Raw genomic sequence first — 21369 nt, 5'->3', positions numbered from 1 at the left:
ATTTCCATTTAGACTTATTTTGATGATATGGCTAGTAACACCATTTAATGAATAAACCAAACAGATTTTGCTGGTTTGGACTTTTAAAGTTTAATTCCGCTTCTTTTAACGCCGTTAGGTAAAAGTTTTTGGAAATCCTTATTTTTAAATGTTGGGTGTTACATTTACTACCATAGACATTCGTTCAAAGTTTGTTACATTACAAGATACTTATCCCAAAAAAAAAAAACAATTAAAATTTCCTTTAAGCTTTGCAGTGGAAGGTTTCTGAAAGATCTGCAAATGATAAATGAGTGGCGATATCACTTAATCACTTATCAAATAGTATTGAAATACTAAATCCAGTGGCAAATTTTACAACGTTGAATTTCAGTCACTGCTTCCAACACACTGCCAAAGGCCTTGCAACATAACTAGTAAGTCTTTGCCTACCATTTGAAGCAAAGCTATAGACAACACCATGCCATGTCTACAGAAAAGTGAAATTTGTTTTGGCCGGTTTGGTGACACGGGTCTATGAAATCCTCACAAAATGCAAGTCACTTTCTAATCTTAACATTTAAAGGAAATGCGGAGTTGAATGGTGATCTCTAGGAGAAGTGTGCAAAGTTTAAGGATTTCCAAAGCCCTTGGAGCAGTTGTGTGTTTTGCCATAATGATGGTAGCGATATTGATTTTTCAGATTTTGAGTTACTGTAGTATTTGTTGGTTAATTTCATCTCTAGTTTAAACGTTCGCTTATATGAAAGGAATATGATCGAGTTAACATATAAGTATAGAACACTATCTTGAGGTGTTTACATTCCTTACTTTTTTTTTTTTAATGCTAAACCGGTTCTATCTTCTGTGGCTATTGGGTCATATTTTTAATGGAACTTATGTTTTGGTGGAATCAGAATACAACTCTCTGCCTATTACTTTAATCATCAAATGTTGTAATTGGTATGGCTTATGTCGATTCTTCACAAGCGTCTGGTAAATAGAGGAACCGGTTAACTGGAAACATCATAATAACTTCGAAACCAGCAATGTCAACTTCCATATACAACACCATTTTTCAAACAATAGACCAATAACTCCTAATCCAAATCCCTTACACGTTAGCGTCAAATTAATATGTGGTCTTTGTTCCAATACCCTAAAAAGCTGGACTGACTTAAAAATAGTCTAACTTCACCATTAGGGTCAATCAACTTATCACTTAACGTTCTTAATAGAGTTGCGTTTGGAGGATCAATCAACCCTATTCCTCCATAACATCAAACCATAATGCACCATATAACCTAACCTCAAGGGTTTGCCAGTAAAGACCAGATACCAACAACCAATGTAAACAACCATTAACAAATCATAATACACCATATAACCTCATGACCTTGGAACTATTTGGTCCTTGAGCCACATGTAAACAGGGACTAGGACGTAGTGCACCAATGAAAAAGCGTGCAAGGACCACGAATGGGTTCACTGGCTTCTTAACATCCTCCACTCTTGAGACCAAGCTGAGGCACAAAACAATACATAATGCCAAGAAGAAATGAGAAAAAGCACTCTAAAAACTCAAAAAATAACCAAAGGTTACAGTATAGTTGTAAGATCGTGCTTACAAATAAAAAAACATGTATCTACTTGAATATTAAGATCTTAAGAGGTGTTTAGAAATGACCCTGTCACAAATTGAGTATTCAGTGCATGTAAACATACGCTGCAGAAAGTGAAGAAATAATAAATAATATCGTATACAAATAATAATAGAAGAACTGCATAAAGCATAAAACACACATGGTGGCCCGAACAAAGGTTATTAAGTTAAATTAACACTACCCAAAAGGCCAAAAGGATAAGTAATCGAGTTGATAATAACCATCAAACATACCAACAAATTTACATGAAATAGCCTAATCATCATCGTCAAGCACACTCCGACGCCTCTGAATCTGAGGGAAAAACAGCAAACACAAACAAAGTCAATTTCAGTTTCAGTTGTGTAGTCTATTTAGTATTTACCCTGGACATATTTGAATAATGAAATAGTATAACTCACAGAGATGTTCGACAAACAAACATCTTTTGAAAAGGCTGCCTAATAGATATTGATAATAATAAATTGTTTTATATATATATATATATATTATATACATATATATAGGGGTAAGATAAAATGAGTCCACCTAAAAGAGTCCAAAAAAAGTCCATTGATTTTCGTAACTTACACACCACCATCATCATCTACTACGATATACAAGACTTTTTTGTAAAAACACTAAGACTTTCCGGCGACGGGCCCACCGAAAAATCATGTGTAAGTTACACCTGTGTAAGTAACTTACACATGTGTAAGTTAACTTACACATGTGTAAGTTAACTTACACATGATTTTCCGGCGATGCGGTGGCCGGAAAATCACGGTAGTGGTCGGAGATGATCATGGGGGTGGTTGGAGTTAACTTACACATGTGTAAGTTACATGGACTTTTTTTAGATGGACTCATTTTATCTATATATATATATATATATATCTTTTCATTTAACTTAAAAGTTTTACATAGAACAAGAAGGCAAACGGGCAACAATTTTGACATTTTGTTCTAATTTGCAAACCTTCTATGGGAAAGTAAATGGTAAAGGTAACAGGGGTCAGGGGGTCATGCAATAAAAAGTTAAAAGCACTTCCTTCAATCTGTTAGATAATGCTTCACTACCCAATTTTCGGCAATAAGCCAAATGTATTATAGCCTAGCAGATAGCAACCAGTTCCAATTATAATCATGATCATTACTACTTCTAAATCCATCAACCTAGCACCCTCTTAACTTTCACGATCTCATCTTTCTTCACCACATTCATGATTTCTAACATGCATGATGCATCCAATTTTTCAAAATACTCCGCTTTATAGTAAAGGAGGTGTTTGAGTGAGCTTAAGCTTTTTAGCTTATGTGTTATCAAATAGCCATATGAAAGGGCTTAGGGATTTTAACCTTATTAAGCTATTTTAAAAGTCACTTTCAAGGAGCTTATTAGCTTTAAGATAACACAAGCAAGCTATTAAACCCCATAAATAGCTAAGCCAAACACACCTAAACTCATCCAACAATAAATCAAGCGCTGGCTTTAATATTTCGTAAGAAACAGTAGCCAGAACGTCATGTTCAACAGAATGTCATAAGGATGTTTTCTATTCTTTTCACAACATTTCAACAAATTTCACTGGTATTAAAAAACTGAAATTTTCTTTCATATTGTTTTAACTCTACTCATATAGAACCTGTGAAAAATGTCTGAAATCTCCGTAAATTAATAAAGGTGTAAAACTGTAAATGGTCATTTACTTTCCTGACAAAACATACATTATATTAATTTACAGGGATAGTGGGATACAACTTGTTTCATGCTTAAATGAGTTTAGAAGTTGGGTTTTTACTCTAATTATCCCAAATATGTTGGCCCCCTCAAGGTACAACAGAAAAGATATATCCAAAGTAAAGAGCATCCAAAACACACAGGAATGATATCAGTTGTATTATTAATGCAATAACCAAATCCTTCTAAAGCATAAACAAAAACTACTATAAGAAGAAACTACAACTATTATGAAGTTTAAACTTACTGTAACTTTGGTCTGTTTGGTTGTTTGGGTGTTAATTTGCTCCAACAATGATATGAGCCTCTCTTCAGAAACCTGCATATAAACGAACAGATTAATACACAGATATGAGATTTCCATACGTATAGTAGCTTGAAGTGTATAACCCACACATCAATAAACCTCAACTGTGAAAACGAAACTACAGGTGGCAAAATAGGAGGGTCACGCTGTTTGGGTGATTGGTGAAAACTGGGAATCTTTGTACAGGTTGAAATGGGTCAGGTTCAGTTGACCAAAATTAGTTTTGTCCCATATTGATGATAACTAGCGTCGCGACTATGACTACACAAGTAAATAGTAGTTCAATAACAATCAAAATATTTTATAAGATGCTGTAGGAGGTTTTAGGCAATAGAGATAGACTTCGGGCAACTTTATGTAAACTAAATTTGCATCCATTAGAGGCAATGCATAGCTCCGTTTGACCCCTTAAGAAGTAAATGGGAGCACTGGCTGCCATGGCCCAAAACAAAACTAGATAAAATTAAAAAATATAATTAGGTGAAGTAGCTACCTTCTCAACAATTTGACCCATTTGGGCAGCCCTTAGTATAACATCTTCAACTCCTCGAGCCTTCTCAGGCTTCACTAAAGCAATCCGAGCAACTGTATATATGAAATGATACATTCAATTAAAGGAAAAGGCTTCAATGGACACGTACAAATTCAATACATACAAAATCTTTCACATCTCTAAGAAGGCAAAGGTAGTTACAATTCTTCCACCATTGGTGAATCAGTGAACAGCATAAGCTATCCTTGTTAAGATTTAAATATAATTCTAAAATTGCCTAGGTCCCTTACTATTATCAAACCAAAAATGTCAATTCATTCAATACTGGTTATGCCCAGATTATATCAAACAACATATTATGATACATAACTCTATATAAGTACTAAAAATACAAATATGTCGGTGTTACAAGAAGACATCATATCATGTCAATTCTATTTCTATTGGTAACTCTGATTTTAATTATCAAAATCATCTATGATAAATACATGCAATTTCTGCAATTATATAGTAGTCAGTTTTCATGGTAAAGTAAAGACAAAATTCTGGATCCTAGTTATTATAGTGAACTAGGTATATATCATGTAAAATGTTAAGGTAGTCTAAATCTGTATTTATTATAGTGGTTGTCTATCTACAATTATTGTTATATCCCATTCCTTCTTCCTCCATCAAGTACAGAATTGTAGCCTTGTAGGAATATTCCACATATGTAGCTGAAAGCTTTCACAATTACAATCAAATATCCAAGTCAAATATGAGTGCAAGGTTATTAGTCACAAAGTATTTGTTATTGTTTAGGCACCACCAAGATTGGAGAGCACATGACTCGGACTCGACTCGGTGAGGCGGGAGTCGAAGTTTTTGGAGACACGGACTCAACTCGGGAGTAACTGGTTTGGAATTTTTTTAATATAAAAAGAATAATTTTAGAAATTATATGTAATAGAAAATTATAAATATAATAGAAACTTCAAGTATAGGGACTTGAAGTATAATCAAGAGAAAGATGATAAGAGAAAGGTTGTTGCTCTATTACTGAACTTCAGGGACAAAAGATGAACATGAAGGAGTATATAAAGAATAAGATGGGAATCCTAATCATTTATTCGATCCTACTGGGATGTTTACGACATGTGCAATGGTAGGGAGGCACCATGCTTCCCCTTCTCAAACCCTATCATCTTCATTCTCTACTTTCGATTCTTAGTTTCCCATTTTTTTTATCTTTCATCTCTATTATAAATTGATAATTGCCTTTTATATATTTCTCCTGCTGAAACTGATAAAATCTAAGACTCTAGGTTTGTTCTACGATCTCACAACCACCACCATACATCACTTAAATCAATCTAAACACAGTACATCATCATTATTCACCAAACCCGTTTATCACAAATGCCGTCACGGTCACCGCCACGATGGTGGGATCAGTTGACGATCCAGGAGCTACTCCGCCAGATAAATGGGAGGTTGTTGACTTGGATGTTGACCCCTTATAAAACAGTTGACCTGTTTACCTACCAACACGAGTCTATTCCAGGTATACGGCCGAGTTTTGCAACCTTGGCCACGACATATTTATCTTCAAAGAAAACGTGTAGCACTAAAATATTAGTGAGTTTGTGGTGCAACTGTGCAAGCCTAGCCGTGTCATAGCAGATCAGCCTCAAGTAAACAAATAAGCAAATAACAATAACTTGTACAACTGACAATCTCATACATATTAGTAGATATTTCCTAGATTAAGTTTATTGAGCCTATAAAATTTACATGGGCAAAAAATCCGTTGCACTTCAAATAGTTAGATCATAAAAATATATAAGACGTTCGAATACAGGACAACTTACTTCTTTCACGTGCTTGAGATGTCAATATCTGACTGAGCATCATTTGCCTTCGCTCATCTGCCTCACTGTATTCGACGTTCAAATCAGAAAGAGCAAATAAAGTTATAAAAGCCATAAGAGCATATAGTAATCACTCTATCTGTAACAAAGTACATGCTAAGTAATCCTTCTGGTTAAGATATTTATGATATATATAATATATTCCACTCATAAAGAGTTTCAGGTAACATTCTCTAATGCTACTACAATAATGAAACTTCAATTTACCTAAATGGTTATTCCCAGATACTAAGCAAAATTACCAGTAGCAAAATAGTCAGATATTATTTCAGTTATAAGTATATTAAGTGATTGATGTCATTTAGGATACAACTTGTCACTTAGTTTTGGATGCATTGGTTTCTTTCAATCTTGGGCTTGTTTCACATCTACATTGATTTATTTGCAGGGCTCCAAATTGTAGCCTGGGAATTTTCTTCGGCTAATAATACAAAGCCTTTGCATTTAGTTTCAAGTTTTTGTTTTATTTGATGTGACAACTTTAAGAAGATAAACAACCTTTTGGCTTCTTCCTGAGCCTTCTGCTGATCAGGATTTTGCTGACTTCCCTGTTTATAGGCAAGTTCCATGGTAAATAATACTGCGATAACATTTTAAAATTATATAAGACAAATAACATAAGTTTCGCTTACACCGCCTTGTTTGGCCATTAGTTCCTGCATTCTTCTTTGCCTGAGAGCTTCTAGTTCCGGGTCAGCCTGTGATACAACCAATCATTGTTGTTTAAGCAACCAGCCAAAGACAGAAACAATTATACCTAACAAATACGAAAATAACCTAATTCTTAAAACCAAACAAACAGAATACTAGAATACCATTTCTTCACAAATTATAATCCCAAAAAATTCAGTACATGAGAAACCAAAAAGATCAGTAAGCTCGGAGTTGAAACAACAAAAGATGAGAGATTTTCATCCTCCTACTTTCCTAGAGATCTCCAATGCTTCATAATCAACTTAAATTATAAAACTCATAGTGAATGAATAGTCCAACATCACTATCTTCACCTTAATACCAAATATAGAAATAATTAAAACGGGTAAATGGAGAGAAAGGTTTTTCCTGTTCGGGGAAATAGATGTACATAGCCTAACCGAGGTATCTCCATTACCATTTCGAACCCTTTTCCTGGCCACCCCCAAATTTTTGACAGTGAGATTCCTACCTCTTGTGAGGATGTTTCACTACCTTGGAGATGGCTAAATAACATATATAAAAAAGAAGCCCCTATTACATGAATATATACTAGTCGACAGATTAACAACGACAACAACATACGAGAACGGTACTCAATCCCGGCCTAAGCAGGGTATGGGGGAGGTAAGATGTAGCCAGTCTTACCTCTACCCTAACATAGAGATGCTGCTTCCAAAAGGACCTCCGGCCTAGGGTTTAACCCTTGAAAAATTCTCAACGACAAGGTGAAGCCAAGCCAAAAAAGGGAAACCTAGAGCTCGATCTAAAAATCCAGCTATTATTAGACACAACAGATTATAATTTTTTAAATTAAAATTAAAAAAATCACTCCTATAATTAATTCTTCAAGAAACATTTGCAGAATTCCATCCTATTTGATTAAATGATCTAGTAGCAATTTTGTTTTCCAACATCAAAAAGTTGCCCTAAATATAGCTTGTGGTCTTCTAGATTCTTTCTACGGCCAATAACATATACAAACGCATATATCTATAGATATGCTAAAAAGAAATGAAGAAATTATAAAGAGATTACCATCGTTTGTTCAGCAGAATCTAAGCAGAGAGAGAGAGAGAGTGTGTAAAAGTGTGGAGAGAGGGCCGAAGATGGCGTTTATAATAAGCGTGTGTTTGATGTAAAAACCTTCATATTCGAATGTGTATATTTTCTCCTTTCAACCTAAAAAGAAAAATGTGTAATTTTATACTTTCATTTTCATTGTCAACAAGATGTTTTATCTTTTATTTTTAGGGTTGGGTTCAATTTTATTTAGAACTAGCTAATCAACCCCAGTGATACTCGGGTATGAGTAGCAAAATATATATAAAATTTTATATATTGAAATACTTGTAAGTGCGTTTATCCAATTAACCATAATATTTAATTAAATCACCTATAATGATTCCATACATAGTTTTTTGGGCGACTCGAAGTTCCATGAAATCAATAAAATAAAATTGTAGCGAAACAATATATTACTAAAAAATGTAAAAGGTAAAACATTTAAAGAAAATATGAAACATCAAATGGGTTCTTCAAGTAGGAGGTGTGTTTATGAGAATTAGTTTTGTAGCTTTGGAACTTTCATTTTATGAACATCATCTACATCTTCATGTTCAACAACTTTTTTAGAACCTGAATTTGAGGCAGTACCGGCCGTTTCACTGGTCCCGAACACAACATCCTATTTATGTTTAAAATTAGAAATAATTTAATATATGTATAACAGTTTTCGTGTTTAAGTTTAAGGTTCAATAATAAAAGTTTGGCATGTAATAAGTTGTACCTCTCTGTTAAGCCCAATACTTGATGGCAGTTCATTCAACACTTGGAGATCAACATCAGATGAGCCATTCTATTTTAAATTAGTTTAAATAATGTGTGTTAAGATAATTGAATTAAAAGAAAGTTAATTTCAAGTGTTACGTGGTACTATATTTGATAAATACCTTATCACCTAATGCCCTATGGAGTATAGCCTCAATAGCACTAACATTATCTGAGAACTTGTAAACTGTGTACAAATCAGACTTGTGCTCGATATTGTATTTTGATACGTTGATTCTCCAAGCAAATATTTTTCCGAGGAAAACATTAAATTTAGCTGGGAACATCTTTGAGTGTTCGCCCTATACATAAAATATAAATGGAACTCGGTCCTTGTAAGGTGTTGCAAACTCATCAAATAATAATATCATATGCACCTGGCAAAATTTTAGCGTTAAATTCAGCTGGGAAAACGTTAAATTGTTTTTGTTTTTTATTTTGACGTTAAAACAAAATTTAAACAAAAATTAAGCTAATGAAAGGGCAATGTTGCCACTTGGCAAAATTTTAGAAGGCATTAGGCTAAGGAACCTTGTTTTATTAAGAATAGAGATAGAGATGGTGTGTTGTAGCTCGAATCCTAGCAAGTGTGATCCAAGCGGACACTATGCTAGAGGTTGTAACCGGAAGACACCTTTAGAGACTAAGGGTATAATAACAGTTCGCACACGTCTCAAAAGTTAAATGTCTCATACCATGGAGAATTTATCAAACTACCGATATATATAGAAAACTAAAGTCGAATTTGTTATAAAAAAAAATATATGTTTTGGTCTATTCGAAGTTATTATAAGACTATTCTCGTGATATATCGGTAAAAAATATTTTAAAAGTGTCACTTTTAAATATGGTCAAAGACAGCAACCCAAAATATTGTTGGACCAGGTTGATTTAGGCCTTTCCTTATAAGGAACTACTTCTAACCTACTTCTAACACTATTCATCACTTCCAGACACACCAAGAACACCCTCTCCTTATAACCCCTACTTCTAACCCACTTCTAACACTATTCATCCATTACTATATTATTTCATTTTTTATTTTTCACAAAACTAAACAAACACATTTTATTATAATTAGAACACATTACATTACTTAAAAATAAAAGATACTACAATGTAACATTCTAAATTATTAAGCCAATGAAAATTAACATCTATTATAATTTTGACATTAAAATAGTTTCCTAGTATTTTATTTTTGAATATGGGATTGTTTTAGTTGGAACTTTTGCGGATAGCGGGTAAAATACCCACAAAAACCCATTTGGGTCATGGCACTTAGAAAAGTTGCCAGACACTTCTTTTTTTTGTTGAATCACAATTCCACCACCAACCCTTTTCATTATTCATCTTTTCTTCATTCCATCTTTACATTAATTCTAATTCTCCAAGTAATTTAAGAAATTCTTCAAAGATTGATCATAATAATAATCTTCCATCATCTAAGAAATTGAAATGTGAGGGTTAAGTGTAGTGATGGGGCTGAAATTAGGAAGAAGAAAGAAGAAGACAATCATGATTTCATTCTAAATTCCAATTCCTAATCTTGAAGGTAATGAATTTTCATTTAACCTAATTCTTGATTTCCTTTAGAAAATTAGGGTTCTTGCTATTAAATTGAATTGGGAAATTTGGGGGTTTTCATAAAAATGAGTTAATTTATATAATACAAGTTAGGGTTCTTTAGATTAACCAATTTAGGGGTTTTTAGTTGGGTTGCATGATAGATTTTGTTGAATGTTAATAAGAACAAAGTTGGACAGATTCTGTCCCTGAGTTTGAAACGAGTTAAACACCCCCATGACAGAATTTTCACTTGTCGAGTCCTAAAAAGAAAAATTAGGTTATTGTGTTAAGTAAATTTTGCCACTGGAATGGGTTAAAAAGACGAAGTAGAACTCTAGATATAAATTTTTGAATTCAGGGGCGCAATGCTGATTTTTCAGCAAAACTGATTCTATGTCTGTCATTAAAACGGGTAAAACACATTCTTGCAAGTTAATTCATATCTTAGTCACTGAATATAAAATGTACCTAAATGTGTTAAGAAGAATTGGCCACTGGAATGAGGTCAATATATGGTGTAGAACTCAAGTTATGGTCATTTGAAGTCAGTAAGGTCAAAACTGTTTTGTTAATGAAAACAACAGCAGTGTTGGTTTTTAAAACGACCAGAAGTCATCTTTGAAAGACAATTCACATGTTGGTCACTAAAGATAAAATGTAGATATATGTGTCTTATAAATTTGGCCACTGGAATCAAGTAAAAAGAGTAAGTAGAACTTGAGTTATGCTTGTTTGAAGGCAGCTTGGTCAAATATGAAAATGATACTTTTTGTATGAAAGTGAGTTTGGCCATATGAAAATGATATAAGAGATACATGTTATGTGAACTAGCCCAAGATTAATATAAGATTGTAAATGATGGGTTTGGTGCTAAGATACTATTGAATGTGGCTAAGAGACCTTGTATGTGATTGATGACATTCTATTTATTTGTGAATCCTTGCTAGGTTGATGCATACGTATTGTGTACTTGCTGTCTTGTTGATTTATGATTTTAGTTGTCACGGAGGAGGTGAGTTTTCTTGCATACTTTTATATATGCCTTGGGTCAATTACCATTCATGTTGAGTGTGTTCATGGTGGTAATTGATTTGGCGTTAAGTCCCATGTTTATGGTTGAGTTTGATTACAGGCCTAATTGGTGGCCATAGGCTCATGTGGAGCATTTGTTATTGATATATTTGATTGTGATGGTAATCATTTGCTTATATGGATCCATGTAATGCCTAGCCCAAGGGTGAGTATTATGGATATGACACGACGGTGTCATAGTCCATATGCAACAGTCCCTTGAGCATTGCTCTCCTTCGTTTGTATAAACGTATGCAAGATTATTCACTAAGCTTTGCTTACTTTTTAGTTGTTTACCCTTTTTATAGGTTGTCCCGGATGTGAAAGAAAGTTAAGTAATCTAAAGATTGAAGTTAAAGTTGCTTAATGGATATGATTGCTTTAGCTAAATGCGGATAATGGTATTGGTATTAGGACCCTTAATGACCCCCTTTGAACTATCGGCTCATTGTACCCTTGTTATGTCTTTTTGGAAGAAAAAAAAATATTATGATGTCTAGCGTAGACCCGAGTTTTTGGGTATTTTTCAATGGGTCGTTTTGTAGTAGTGATGTATTGATCATGATTAAATGTGTTTTGGTAAAATTCATAATCCGTAACAGGTTTGGATGATGATTTTACGAATGGGTCATGCCAAAATTTCTAATTTTATAGTTTGACTTTGGTTATTTGGCAAAATGGGTAGATGACACATTTGGTTGTAAAATGAATGCTTGGTCAAACGGATACTTTTGTTATGCTTATTTCCAAGTCTAAAACTTATTTGAAATTAGAAATGTTGTATTATGAAGTTTGGTTTTGGGTTGGAAATTGTAAGTTGATCGAATGTCAAAAATAAAATTTGGTGTTGTTGTTGTACAGGACTCTCACTGCGGCGCAGTGGGCATGAGCACTCCCACTGCGGCGCATTGGGAATTTACGGTCCGGGTGATGCTTTGTTTCCATTACGGCGCAGTGAGGAATGCACCCTCCCACTGCGGTGCAGTGGGATATCTCTAAAAAAAAAATTCTTTATTTTTCTATCAATTCGAGTTGAGTCGTTTCATACAATAATAAAAAAGACAGTACTGAAGAAAAAACAAAAAATACATAATAATGATACGTTTACTCTTCGTTGTCTTTGATTGACATTTTTCCTATTCCACGGTGAGCCGTTTCATTGGCCCACTACTTGTCATGTTCTGGGCATGTAACACCCCGACTAAGGCGAAAAACTCGGGATGTAAGATAAAGCACACGCGCACATGGATGTTACATAGGAATACTAAATGTGTGCATACATTATGCATAAATAGTAAATTTCATAACCAAACAAGCATAATAGTAGTCATCTCACACAAATTCAACCAAGCATTCAAATAAAAGTACGATAAGTTCCCACGCAGGGGAAACGGTTAGGCATATTGCCAACAAGCATAACCAGAGCATGCAAACATCAAAACCTAGCCTGCAGTCTGCTAAGAGTCCCATGTTACCAATCCTAGCCACAATTAGCTTGATTACCTGAAAAGAATACTTAAACATGTCAACACAAAGGTTGGTGAGTTCGTAGGTTTGAGTATATAAACAAGTTGTATAAAAGCGTTTTATGCCGTCAATAGAATACAAGTATAAAGTAGAATGTAGTGGCTAGTGACCAACTTGTACATAAGTAAGCGAGCACACACAATCCTTAACAGGACCGGCTAATATGTATAATGCGAGCACATACAATCCTTAACAGGACCGGCTGATATGTATAAGCGAGCACACACAATCCTTAACAGGACCGGCTAATATGTATAATGCGAGCACACACAATCCTTAACAGGACCGGCTGATATGTATAAGCGAGCACACACAATCCTTAACAGGACCGGCTAATATGTATAATGCGAGCACACACAATCCTTAACAGGACCGGCTAACATGTAACAAGTAGTCAGATAACCTTAGAATAGTAAAAGCAGTTACGGCATGTATAAAAGCATAAGTAGTATTCCTTTCACCCCAAAATGTAAGTAAAGAAAAAGGGGCTACGAAGACTCACAGTGATATGCTACAGGCGTAGTTTATAAACATAGAGTATGAGCACAGATATAAGTAAGATATATCTATTGAATCCAAGTATGTCTTGACGTCAACCTAATCACAAGTTATTTGAGCATAGATGAATACATGTATTAGTTCTTGTGATAAATTATTCACTGAGTGATCCTTGATGAACTGATGATTTGGTCCTTTAAAGATCTTTGAACGTTTTAACTCCAAAGTGTTTTACATGAACTGGACTCGAAATGAACGTCTTTGAACTCACACATAAGTATTTATCGTAATATTGAGTTGTATATGCCTTTAGTATTGATCTTTTAACCTTAAGAACTCGATTTAATTGTTCATAGAACTTGTTCTTAGTAATTTAGATAGAACATGTTTTAAGTGTGCTCAATTAGGGTTTGCACAATGTACGTTGCTTTAGATCGATTCATGAACTAGCTCGAAGTTAAAAAGTAGACTTTAAGGTGTGTAATCGTATGAGAAGGATGTTATGATCTTGGTTTAGTGTTAATTGAGCAAGTATGTTATGTTATGGAACTAATACAAGTTGTTTTATGATTGAATAAAGTCGTCCTAGGGTTTGTTGAAGATCGTCCCTCTGATCCTAGCTCAATATCGTCTTAGTTCCTAGGGCTCAAGATCGTCCTGCAAGATCGTCCCTCAAGACCGTCCTAGTTAACTTAGCTCAAGATCGTTTTAGGTTTCCAAGTCTAGAAGAAGTGTACAAGATCGTTTCAGCTTTCAAGTTGATCAAGATCGTTTCAAGGTAAGGGTGAACCAAGATCGTTTTAGACTTCTATGACACAAGATCGTTTTAGCAAGATCGTCTTAGGGGTTATGAACCCAAGATCGCCCTAGTTTCCTAGGCAAGAATCAAGTGCACAAGATTGATTCATGATCAAGTGTTTGAGCTAAACCAATCCAAAGGATCAGTTACCCAATAAACGTTCCAACACATCACAACATCACACGAGAACAAACGAGCAAGAATCAAGTATCAAGAGGCTGCCCAGGATGATCTTGGGGACCAAGATCGTCCCATCAGGATCGTTCTAAGGTCCTAGACGGCTGAAACTTGGACTTAATCCAAACACAAAGATCTAGATCGATTCCGGGACTCGTTATAACATCAAACTAGTACATATATACATACTAACACTAACCATTAACACTTTTAACGATTTCAGGACCATCTATAACATGATTAAGGTGTGGCACATCAAGAACAAGTTTTCCCTTATTTTCAAAAATGGGTTTTGTAGATTAAAGCATGTTATGACCCAAATTTGTTCACAAAAAGGCTACTAAACACATTTAGACACAAACCCATTAACTATTAACACGTTTTTCATATCAAAATTGGACCAAATCATCAAGAACATAAAGTTGAAAAGGTACACTTTTATTTTGATCAAAAACTCAAAATTTGTTGTTGTTACCTTAAATTTGATGCTAGAAATATGTTTTGATTATCACAAGGAAGCTAAAAGTACAAACAATTTTGGTTTAATGACCCAAAATCAAGAGATGGATTTTGTGTGTGAAAATGGTGGCTGCAAGTGTGTGTTTTAGAGAGAGAGAGGTGAGATGAAGAAGATGGAAGAATGAGTTTCCCTCTCTAAGATCTTGTATTTATAGGTTTCCAATATTAAATGAACCTAATAAATGTAGGGACTATTTGTGAACATTTTTGGACTAGAACTTCCTTAAATACGATCGTTTACGACTCGAAATCTAGTATTTTGTCATTATAAATCATAAACTCGTCTTATAATTCAAGATTTAAGATTGAATTGACCTTCAAGTGAGCATATATCTTAGGTCTAAAGCACGTCAAGAACTTAGATAAAATTTGTGGATTTTATTTACTACATTTCTAAGACGGTTGTTACAGGGCATTTCATTGAGCTTGAGTGTCAATACTTTACTTATTTGCAGGGGAAGTATGACAAGATTCAAGAAACTGTAGAAGAAATTGCTTGTGCGGTCATCACCTTGGATGAATTCATTAACTTTGCCAAAGCAGTTTATGCCCAGAAGAAATAAGTAGGTTGTTTTAATGTTATGTTGTACGTTTTTCTTTATTTCCGTTTGTAATGTTATCAAAATTATGAATAAACTTATTTTTATTAAAGTAGACTTGTTTTATTAAAATACTTAAGAACATTACAATAGTAAAAGACAACACACACTTCAAACAAACAAAACACACTTAAAAAAAACTAAAGCACACTTAATCAAACTAAAAAGTCTACTTCATGATCAGGTGAACAACTAAAAAGGAACAAAGATAAGCTGCCTGAAGGTGTGCTCGTATCTGAATCCCCTCCCATGCTTCTCCCGATATATCTGATGCGCCGTTGCATAATGTTGCTCATCCTCTCCGTTGCCTCCTTGTGCAATCAACCGTGTCCAAATTGCCTCAAACTGTTTACATTCCTTCTGCATCTTCATCCAGTGACCTTGCAGTTGAGCCTTGCTTTGTGCTCCTCCATTAGTCTCTGCGTTGAACATTTCAGTAACGTCATCCCAAAAGGAGACGCCGGGATTGCTCATTTCACACCTACCCATAACAGGGTTCGGTCTCCTCATCACACAACACCTTGACAAACAAAGATCTTCTGATTGAGTCCACACACTTCTAGACATTGTGAATGGAATGAGTTATGTAAAATGGTTTATGGAAGATGAAAAGGAGTAGAAAGGAATAAATTGTGATTTGAAATGGTAGTGTGAAGTTGAGGATAAATAGGGTTTTGAAAAAAAAAAAAAGAAAAAAACATTAACAAAACTAGCCGTTAGTTTTAAAAACAAAAGTAAAAAATTGTTTTTTTTTCAAAGCTCGGACCCCACTCTCTCTTCTTCGTGCGTCTAAAACTAGAAGTAGTAGCACCAGACGCGGCTAGACGCCGCCGGTGCTACTAACGTCCTGTGCTTCTACTGCGTCCGACGCCGGTTAGACGACTTATAAGGTGCGGCATTTATCAAGTATAAAATGGGCTTCCCAAAATTTATATACAAACTACCATTGGGCATGTGAATATGCCATAGTGTCGTCCCATGCATAATCATCTAAATGGTGCTCCGAGACGTATTTGCGATATGGATTTTGTAATTTACTAGTTCCCAAAAATTAGGTTCCAACTTCCAAGGGTAGGCTCATTTTTGGCTCGTTTCGATACGATGTGATACAATGTAACATAGTTAAAATGTAATAACAGATTAAAAAAATAGCTATGTATAAAAGACCCATCCACTTCGGTGATCTAAATGTTTTGGTTCATTCATATTATATTTAAAATAGAAAAACATAAAAATAAAAAAAGTCTTACGTGACGAGCAAACATTTTCCGAAAGCATAGCCATGAATCTAGAAAAATTATTTAACTGGGGCACTAAGTAATAGAGGTGATAATAAAATGGGTTAGACAACGATTCAAAATAAGTTTGGACCATTTGTATTTAGTTTTGCATTACTTATCATTGAATTATGAGGAAAAAGACTATTATAAATTCAAATGAGCATGGTACCCGCGCAATGCAGTGGCGGTGGTGGGGAAGACGGTCTAGTGGTGTTGGTGATGGTACTATTGGTGGTGGTGACGGTGTCAAGTGGTATAAGTTGATGTAATTGTAATAGTGGAAAATTTAGAAGATAAAGACTTAAAGTGTTAATTATTAAAATAAATGTTTAGAGTGTAAACAATAAATCATTAAGGGCAAAACATAAAAGTCAAGGGTAATTTTGATAATTCGAAAGTAAAATTACCTAAAATAAAAAGAGATCATTTATTTTATAAAAGAGTAAAGATAAAAATAATACAAAGACAAAGTATATTTTTTCCGTTTAGTTACACAAAACTAATAAATATTACCATATTATAATAGAAACTAACATTCAATTTTTAGGTATAAAAATAATATATTGAATGAAAATATATAATGAAAATCTAATAAAGCTAAAAAAATATAAAAAATAATGGTTGTTGGATAAAATTGAGGAGGGGCTTAGGCTAATCCTACATTGAATCCGACAATGGTTTGTTGGAACGAACTGAGTTTGAATTGGGAATCGGATACGTGGGAGATTGCATGACGACTTTAATTATTAATATTATAATGTAAGATCTATTCCTAATAAATCACCGATACAGATAGTGTAAGAGCTTGACTATTTAACTATTTAATAGAATGTATAGTGGAAATATGAAGGGACACCCGTTGAACCAATCGAATATGAAACACATTTTGTTGTCTTGGACCTCGTTGAAAAACACTAGTCTGGTTCGTTGAACCAACAAATTTTGAAACACCTTTTTTTGGCTGGAAGATTTTTTTTCTTGTTGACAAGGGACGATTGATGCAAGGAAATATGAGTTTTTGGATGAATTATACTAAAATTCAAGAAGGATAGTGCATATGCAAAAATGATCAAACCATAAGAAAGTACTGACAATTATAATATATAGATAATTAAGGAAATATATGAATACAAACTAAATATGAATACTTATTTTTATTTAAAAAAATGATAAATGTGAACAACTTGTGCGATTTACAACACAATTTAGACATATAAAATATGTCAAATATCTCTTCTCCATCTTTATCTTTACTCTTATAAAAGCAAAAACCTTTTTTATTTTTAGTAATTTTTTTTTTGAATTATCAGAATTGCTCTTGACATTTATTTTAATAATTAATACTTTAAGCCTTTATCTTTTTAAATATTCCACTATCACCTTTACATCAACTTATAACATTTGAGACTTGACACCGTCACCATCGGAAATAATACCGTCACCGACAATACTAGACCGCCGTGCTCACTACCGCCGCCGCATTACGCAGGTACCATTCTCGTATATTTTATACGAATGTGTAGATTCAAATAAGATCTGGAGCAAGCTGATCAAGGATGGGGCCAAAGTGAAAGTACTCTTTTACGTCATTTATAAGTTAATCCGAATATATTTTATTATCTTTATTCTTTTATAAAGCAAAAGGACCTTTTTTTTTATAGTAATTTCTGTCTTTAAATTACCAGAATTGTCATTGACATTTATTATAAGAATTAACACTTTAAACCTTATCATTTTAAATATCCCACTATCACCTTTACATCAACTTACAACATTTGAGACTTGACACCACCACCACCAGAAAATAATGCCGTCACCAACAATACTAGACTGTCGTGCTCACTACCGCCGCCGCATTGTGCGGGTACCATGCTCGTATAATTAGATTTTAAAAATACTACATCATTGATTAATTCCATCCGGTTATTTGGATAGGAAAACTTAAGGGCGTAGCTACCATAGGGCGGGCAGGGGCGCCCGACCCCCCGAAATTTTTTTTACGATGTAGAGGGTATATATGTTTCATGTAGAAATTTTTTGATATATTCGGTTTCGACCCCCTATTTTAATTGTGAAATATTTTTTATATACCAAGCAATATAATTGATCTATTACATTTTACATAAGCCCATTCAAAATTATTTAGCCCAAACTAAAACCCATAACCTAATTACTTACTTAGCCCATAACTTCATTGAATCGAACCAAGTACCAACCGTTTGTCTCTTTTTTAATGTTTACTTTTGTCTTGGACAAGTGTTTAGTTTTTTAGTGATTGAAATTTTTTTTTTATAATAATAGTATTTAATTTTTGACCCGACCCGAATCGAATCACCGACCCGAACATATTACCCGAAAAATAGCATTAGGAAAAAAAAATTTAGATCCCGACCCCCACTCAAAAATTTCTAGCTTCGCCACTGAGAAAACTCCATTAGACAATCAGGATTTTAATTTTATCTTTTATGTATTTTTTTTTCTATAGGCATTTGAAATGATTTTGGGTATTTAAATATAGTTAACAATGTACAAATTTTGAGTTCGAGCTTGTGTCGTAATGCTCATCAAACTACGAAAGGAGCTTAAACATAGCGTTAGTTCTTCAAGTCGGGTTGGAGACATGTCGACCTTAAGCTCAACTTGCCTTGTTGACATCCAATACATAATACCATAGTATATGAAGACTTACTATGATGACAAAGTCTTCTTTAGAGCTTGTCAAGCTTATTACATAAATGCCCCTTCACCACATTGGAAGACTTGTAAATTGTACAATAATCAAAGTCTTTCTCTTAGCAAACACACACACATTCTAAAGGAAAGAGAATATCATAGTAGAAAAAACAGGCGAGAAGTTAGGAATTAGTGAAACAGTGATCATAAAATTTCATTACTAAATCTTGGAGATAGCATTTCAAGTTAAATGTAAGAATGGTCCCCGTGGTTTGTCACTTTTTGCAACGGTAGTCCCTCTCTTGATTTTTTTGCAACCATGATTGGTTGCAAAAAAATCACGGTTGCAAAAAAATTTTCAAAAAGTGACTGTTGCAAAAAAATCAAGAGAGGGACTGTCGTTGCAAAAAGTGACAAACCATAGGGACCATTCTTGCACTTAAATACCCTGGCAACATTTCTCCAAATCAGTTTTGGATTGACGGGGAATCTGTGACTGTTGTTGCCATCAAGTAAGAACAGGTTACTTTAATTTGCAAACCTCAGAATACCTTCAAAACAAGCAATGTCAATTTCATGTACGTCACCGTCATTTTTCAAAGTTTAAACCAACAGCACCCCCGTTCCCAACTTTTTGAACATAAGCGTTTGATTAATATATATGTACTTGTCTTTGTTCCAAGACCGTAGAATGTTGGAATTACTAGCTTGAACAAAAGGCGGTTGTTGATCATCAATTTGGCAATGCAGGATCCATTCTTTCTGTTTCAATACCCAAACCTCATCATCACACACAAGTACAACTTTGTCATCAAGATTAATCAGCTTATCACTTAACATTCTAAATAGAGTTGTTATGGGATGATTCATCAACCCGAATTCCTATTTCAATACATTAAGCCATATAACCTCATGAGTTTGCCTGTCAATGTACCGGATATAATTAATGGAACTCAGGGAAGTATCTGTATATTTTGAGCGTATAGTGAGTGTTTATGTCGAATTGGTGGGTGTGTATACACGTTCCAAAAATAATCAAGAAAATATAAATAAATAATATTGCATAAGCTTAATTTCTGCATGATATAACTTTTGTTCTATGAGTCTAACTTGATTTAACCAAAGAAGTATATGTAATGTGAGATGATGTGACCAATTTATACCCATTGCCCACATCATTATTGGCCATTTTATTAAGTATTTTAAGTTGATTTTATGTGCATTTGGCGCGTTTATGGTGTCTGTTAGTGTTTTTAGGCGCTTTACAGGTTACGTGTTCATTTGGCACACTTTCGGTAGATTTATTGACCTAGAAGATGTTTTGAAAGATCGAGAGTTAGTAAAGTAAAGAAATATTGAAGAAGTTTGCAAGATTTCATGATTGAATGAGGGTTCTCGGATCAGTAGTATTACACTGCGACGCAGTGAAGACCAAGCCAAGCCACTGCGCCGCAGTGGTCTTCAAAAAGGGGGAAACTGCTCAGTTAATAGGGACCGCGCCGCAGTCAAGGAGGAGCATGGGGACTGCGCTGCAGTCAGTTGAATGAAAATCGTGTGCCCAGCTCAGTGAATTTAGGTTGCGACGCAGTGGGAGGCAACATAGCCACTGCGACGCAGTGGCTTGTCGAAAATGTAGAGATTTTTGACTGACTTTAGCATCAGATTTGAGGGGGGTATAAACATAAACCTAAACCTAATTTTTCCAGTTATCAAGGTTTCTTTCTAGGAGCTGCTCTACAAGGTTTACTATCAGGTGTCCAAGCAAGATAATTTCTTAGGCGGATCCACTGAAGATTCACGAGCACTCATCTAGATCGTAGTAATTTTCTGTCTTGCAATTTTCTACTTTCTCAAACGATTGGTACAATATGTTGTTCTCTTTATTTGATTATTATTGTTCCTTAATCATGAGTGGCTAAACTGTTTATCATCCACCTTGATGAAACGAGATGGATAATGTGATTGCAATATTTTTAATTCAAAAGAGTTTATTTTAATTATCGTTATTCCGTGATCTTGATGATTTTAATTCTTTTTAATATTTAATTATGATATTGGTTG

The 21369-nt window shown here is 34.3% G+C and overlaps 2 protein-coding genes across 5 annotated transcripts; both read right to left on the bottom strand.

Moving 5' to 3' along the window:
* Positions 1–1152: 1152 nt before the first annotated feature.
* Positions 1153–7933, bottom strand: LOC122581589 (DNA-binding protein DDB_G0278111). Of its 4 annotated transcripts, none has more exons than XR_006321020.1 (9): positions 7805–7933; positions 6706–6771; positions 6572–6621; positions 6014–6078; positions 4164–4255; positions 3611–3682; positions 1877–1937; positions 1608–1705; positions 1153–1502 (listed from the first exon to the last, which is right to left on the bottom strand). XR_006321020.1 is itself a non-coding variant. In XM_043753827.1 (8 exons), exons 1-7 carry the CDS (start codon positions 7805–7807, stop codon positions 1899–1901), a joined length of 387 nt encoding a protein of 128 aa, XP_043609762.1. In that variant the 5' UTR covers positions 7808–7933; the 3' UTR covers positions 1153–1502; positions 1877–1898. The 4 variants fall into 4 exon arrangements, 2 of the variants coding, with proteins under 2 accessions (XP_043609762.1, XP_043609761.1); XR_006321019.1 differs by having other exon boundaries at positions 1608–1667; XM_043753827.1 differs by lacking the exon at positions 1608–1705.
* A 7614-nt stretch (positions 7934–15547) lies between these two features.
* On the bottom strand, positions 15548–15922 carry LOC122583284. The gene has a single exon (XM_043755705.1). The coding sequence runs from the start codon at positions 15920–15922 to the stop codon at positions 15548–15550; it is 375 nt and encodes a 124-aa protein (XP_043611640.1).
* Positions 15923–21369: the final 5447 nt, after the last annotated feature.

Source organism: Erigeron canadensis, chromosome 9 (genome assembly GCF_010389155.1).
Source record: "Erigeron canadensis isolate Cc75 chromosome 9, C_canadensis_v1, whole genome shotgun sequence".
In the NCBI taxonomy this organism is placed as follows: Eukaryota; Viridiplantae; Streptophyta; class Magnoliopsida; order Asterales; family Asteraceae; genus Erigeron; species Erigeron canadensis.
The sequence above is the reverse complement of the archived record's forward strand: the minus strand, read 5'-3'. Positions and strand labels throughout refer to the sequence as shown.

What these genes read in the sequence shown, in the direction of transcription:
- LOC122583284 (XM_043755705.1), bottom strand. Translation starts at nt 15,922, where the DNA reads ATGTCTAGAAGTGTGTGGACTCAATCAGAAGATCTTTGTTTGTCAAGG.
- LOC122581589 (XM_043753827.1), bottom strand. An exon ending in TAATGGCCAAACAAGGCGGT is followed by an intron (nt 6,622 to 6,705) that starts GTAAGCGAAACT and finishes GCCTATAAACAG; the next exon opens with GGAAGTCAGCAAAATCCTGA. An exon ending in ATCTCAAGCACGTGAAAGAA is followed by an intron (nt 4,256 to 6,013) that starts GTAAGTTGTCCT and finishes TCATATATACAG; the next exon opens with TTGCTCGGATTGCTTTAGTG.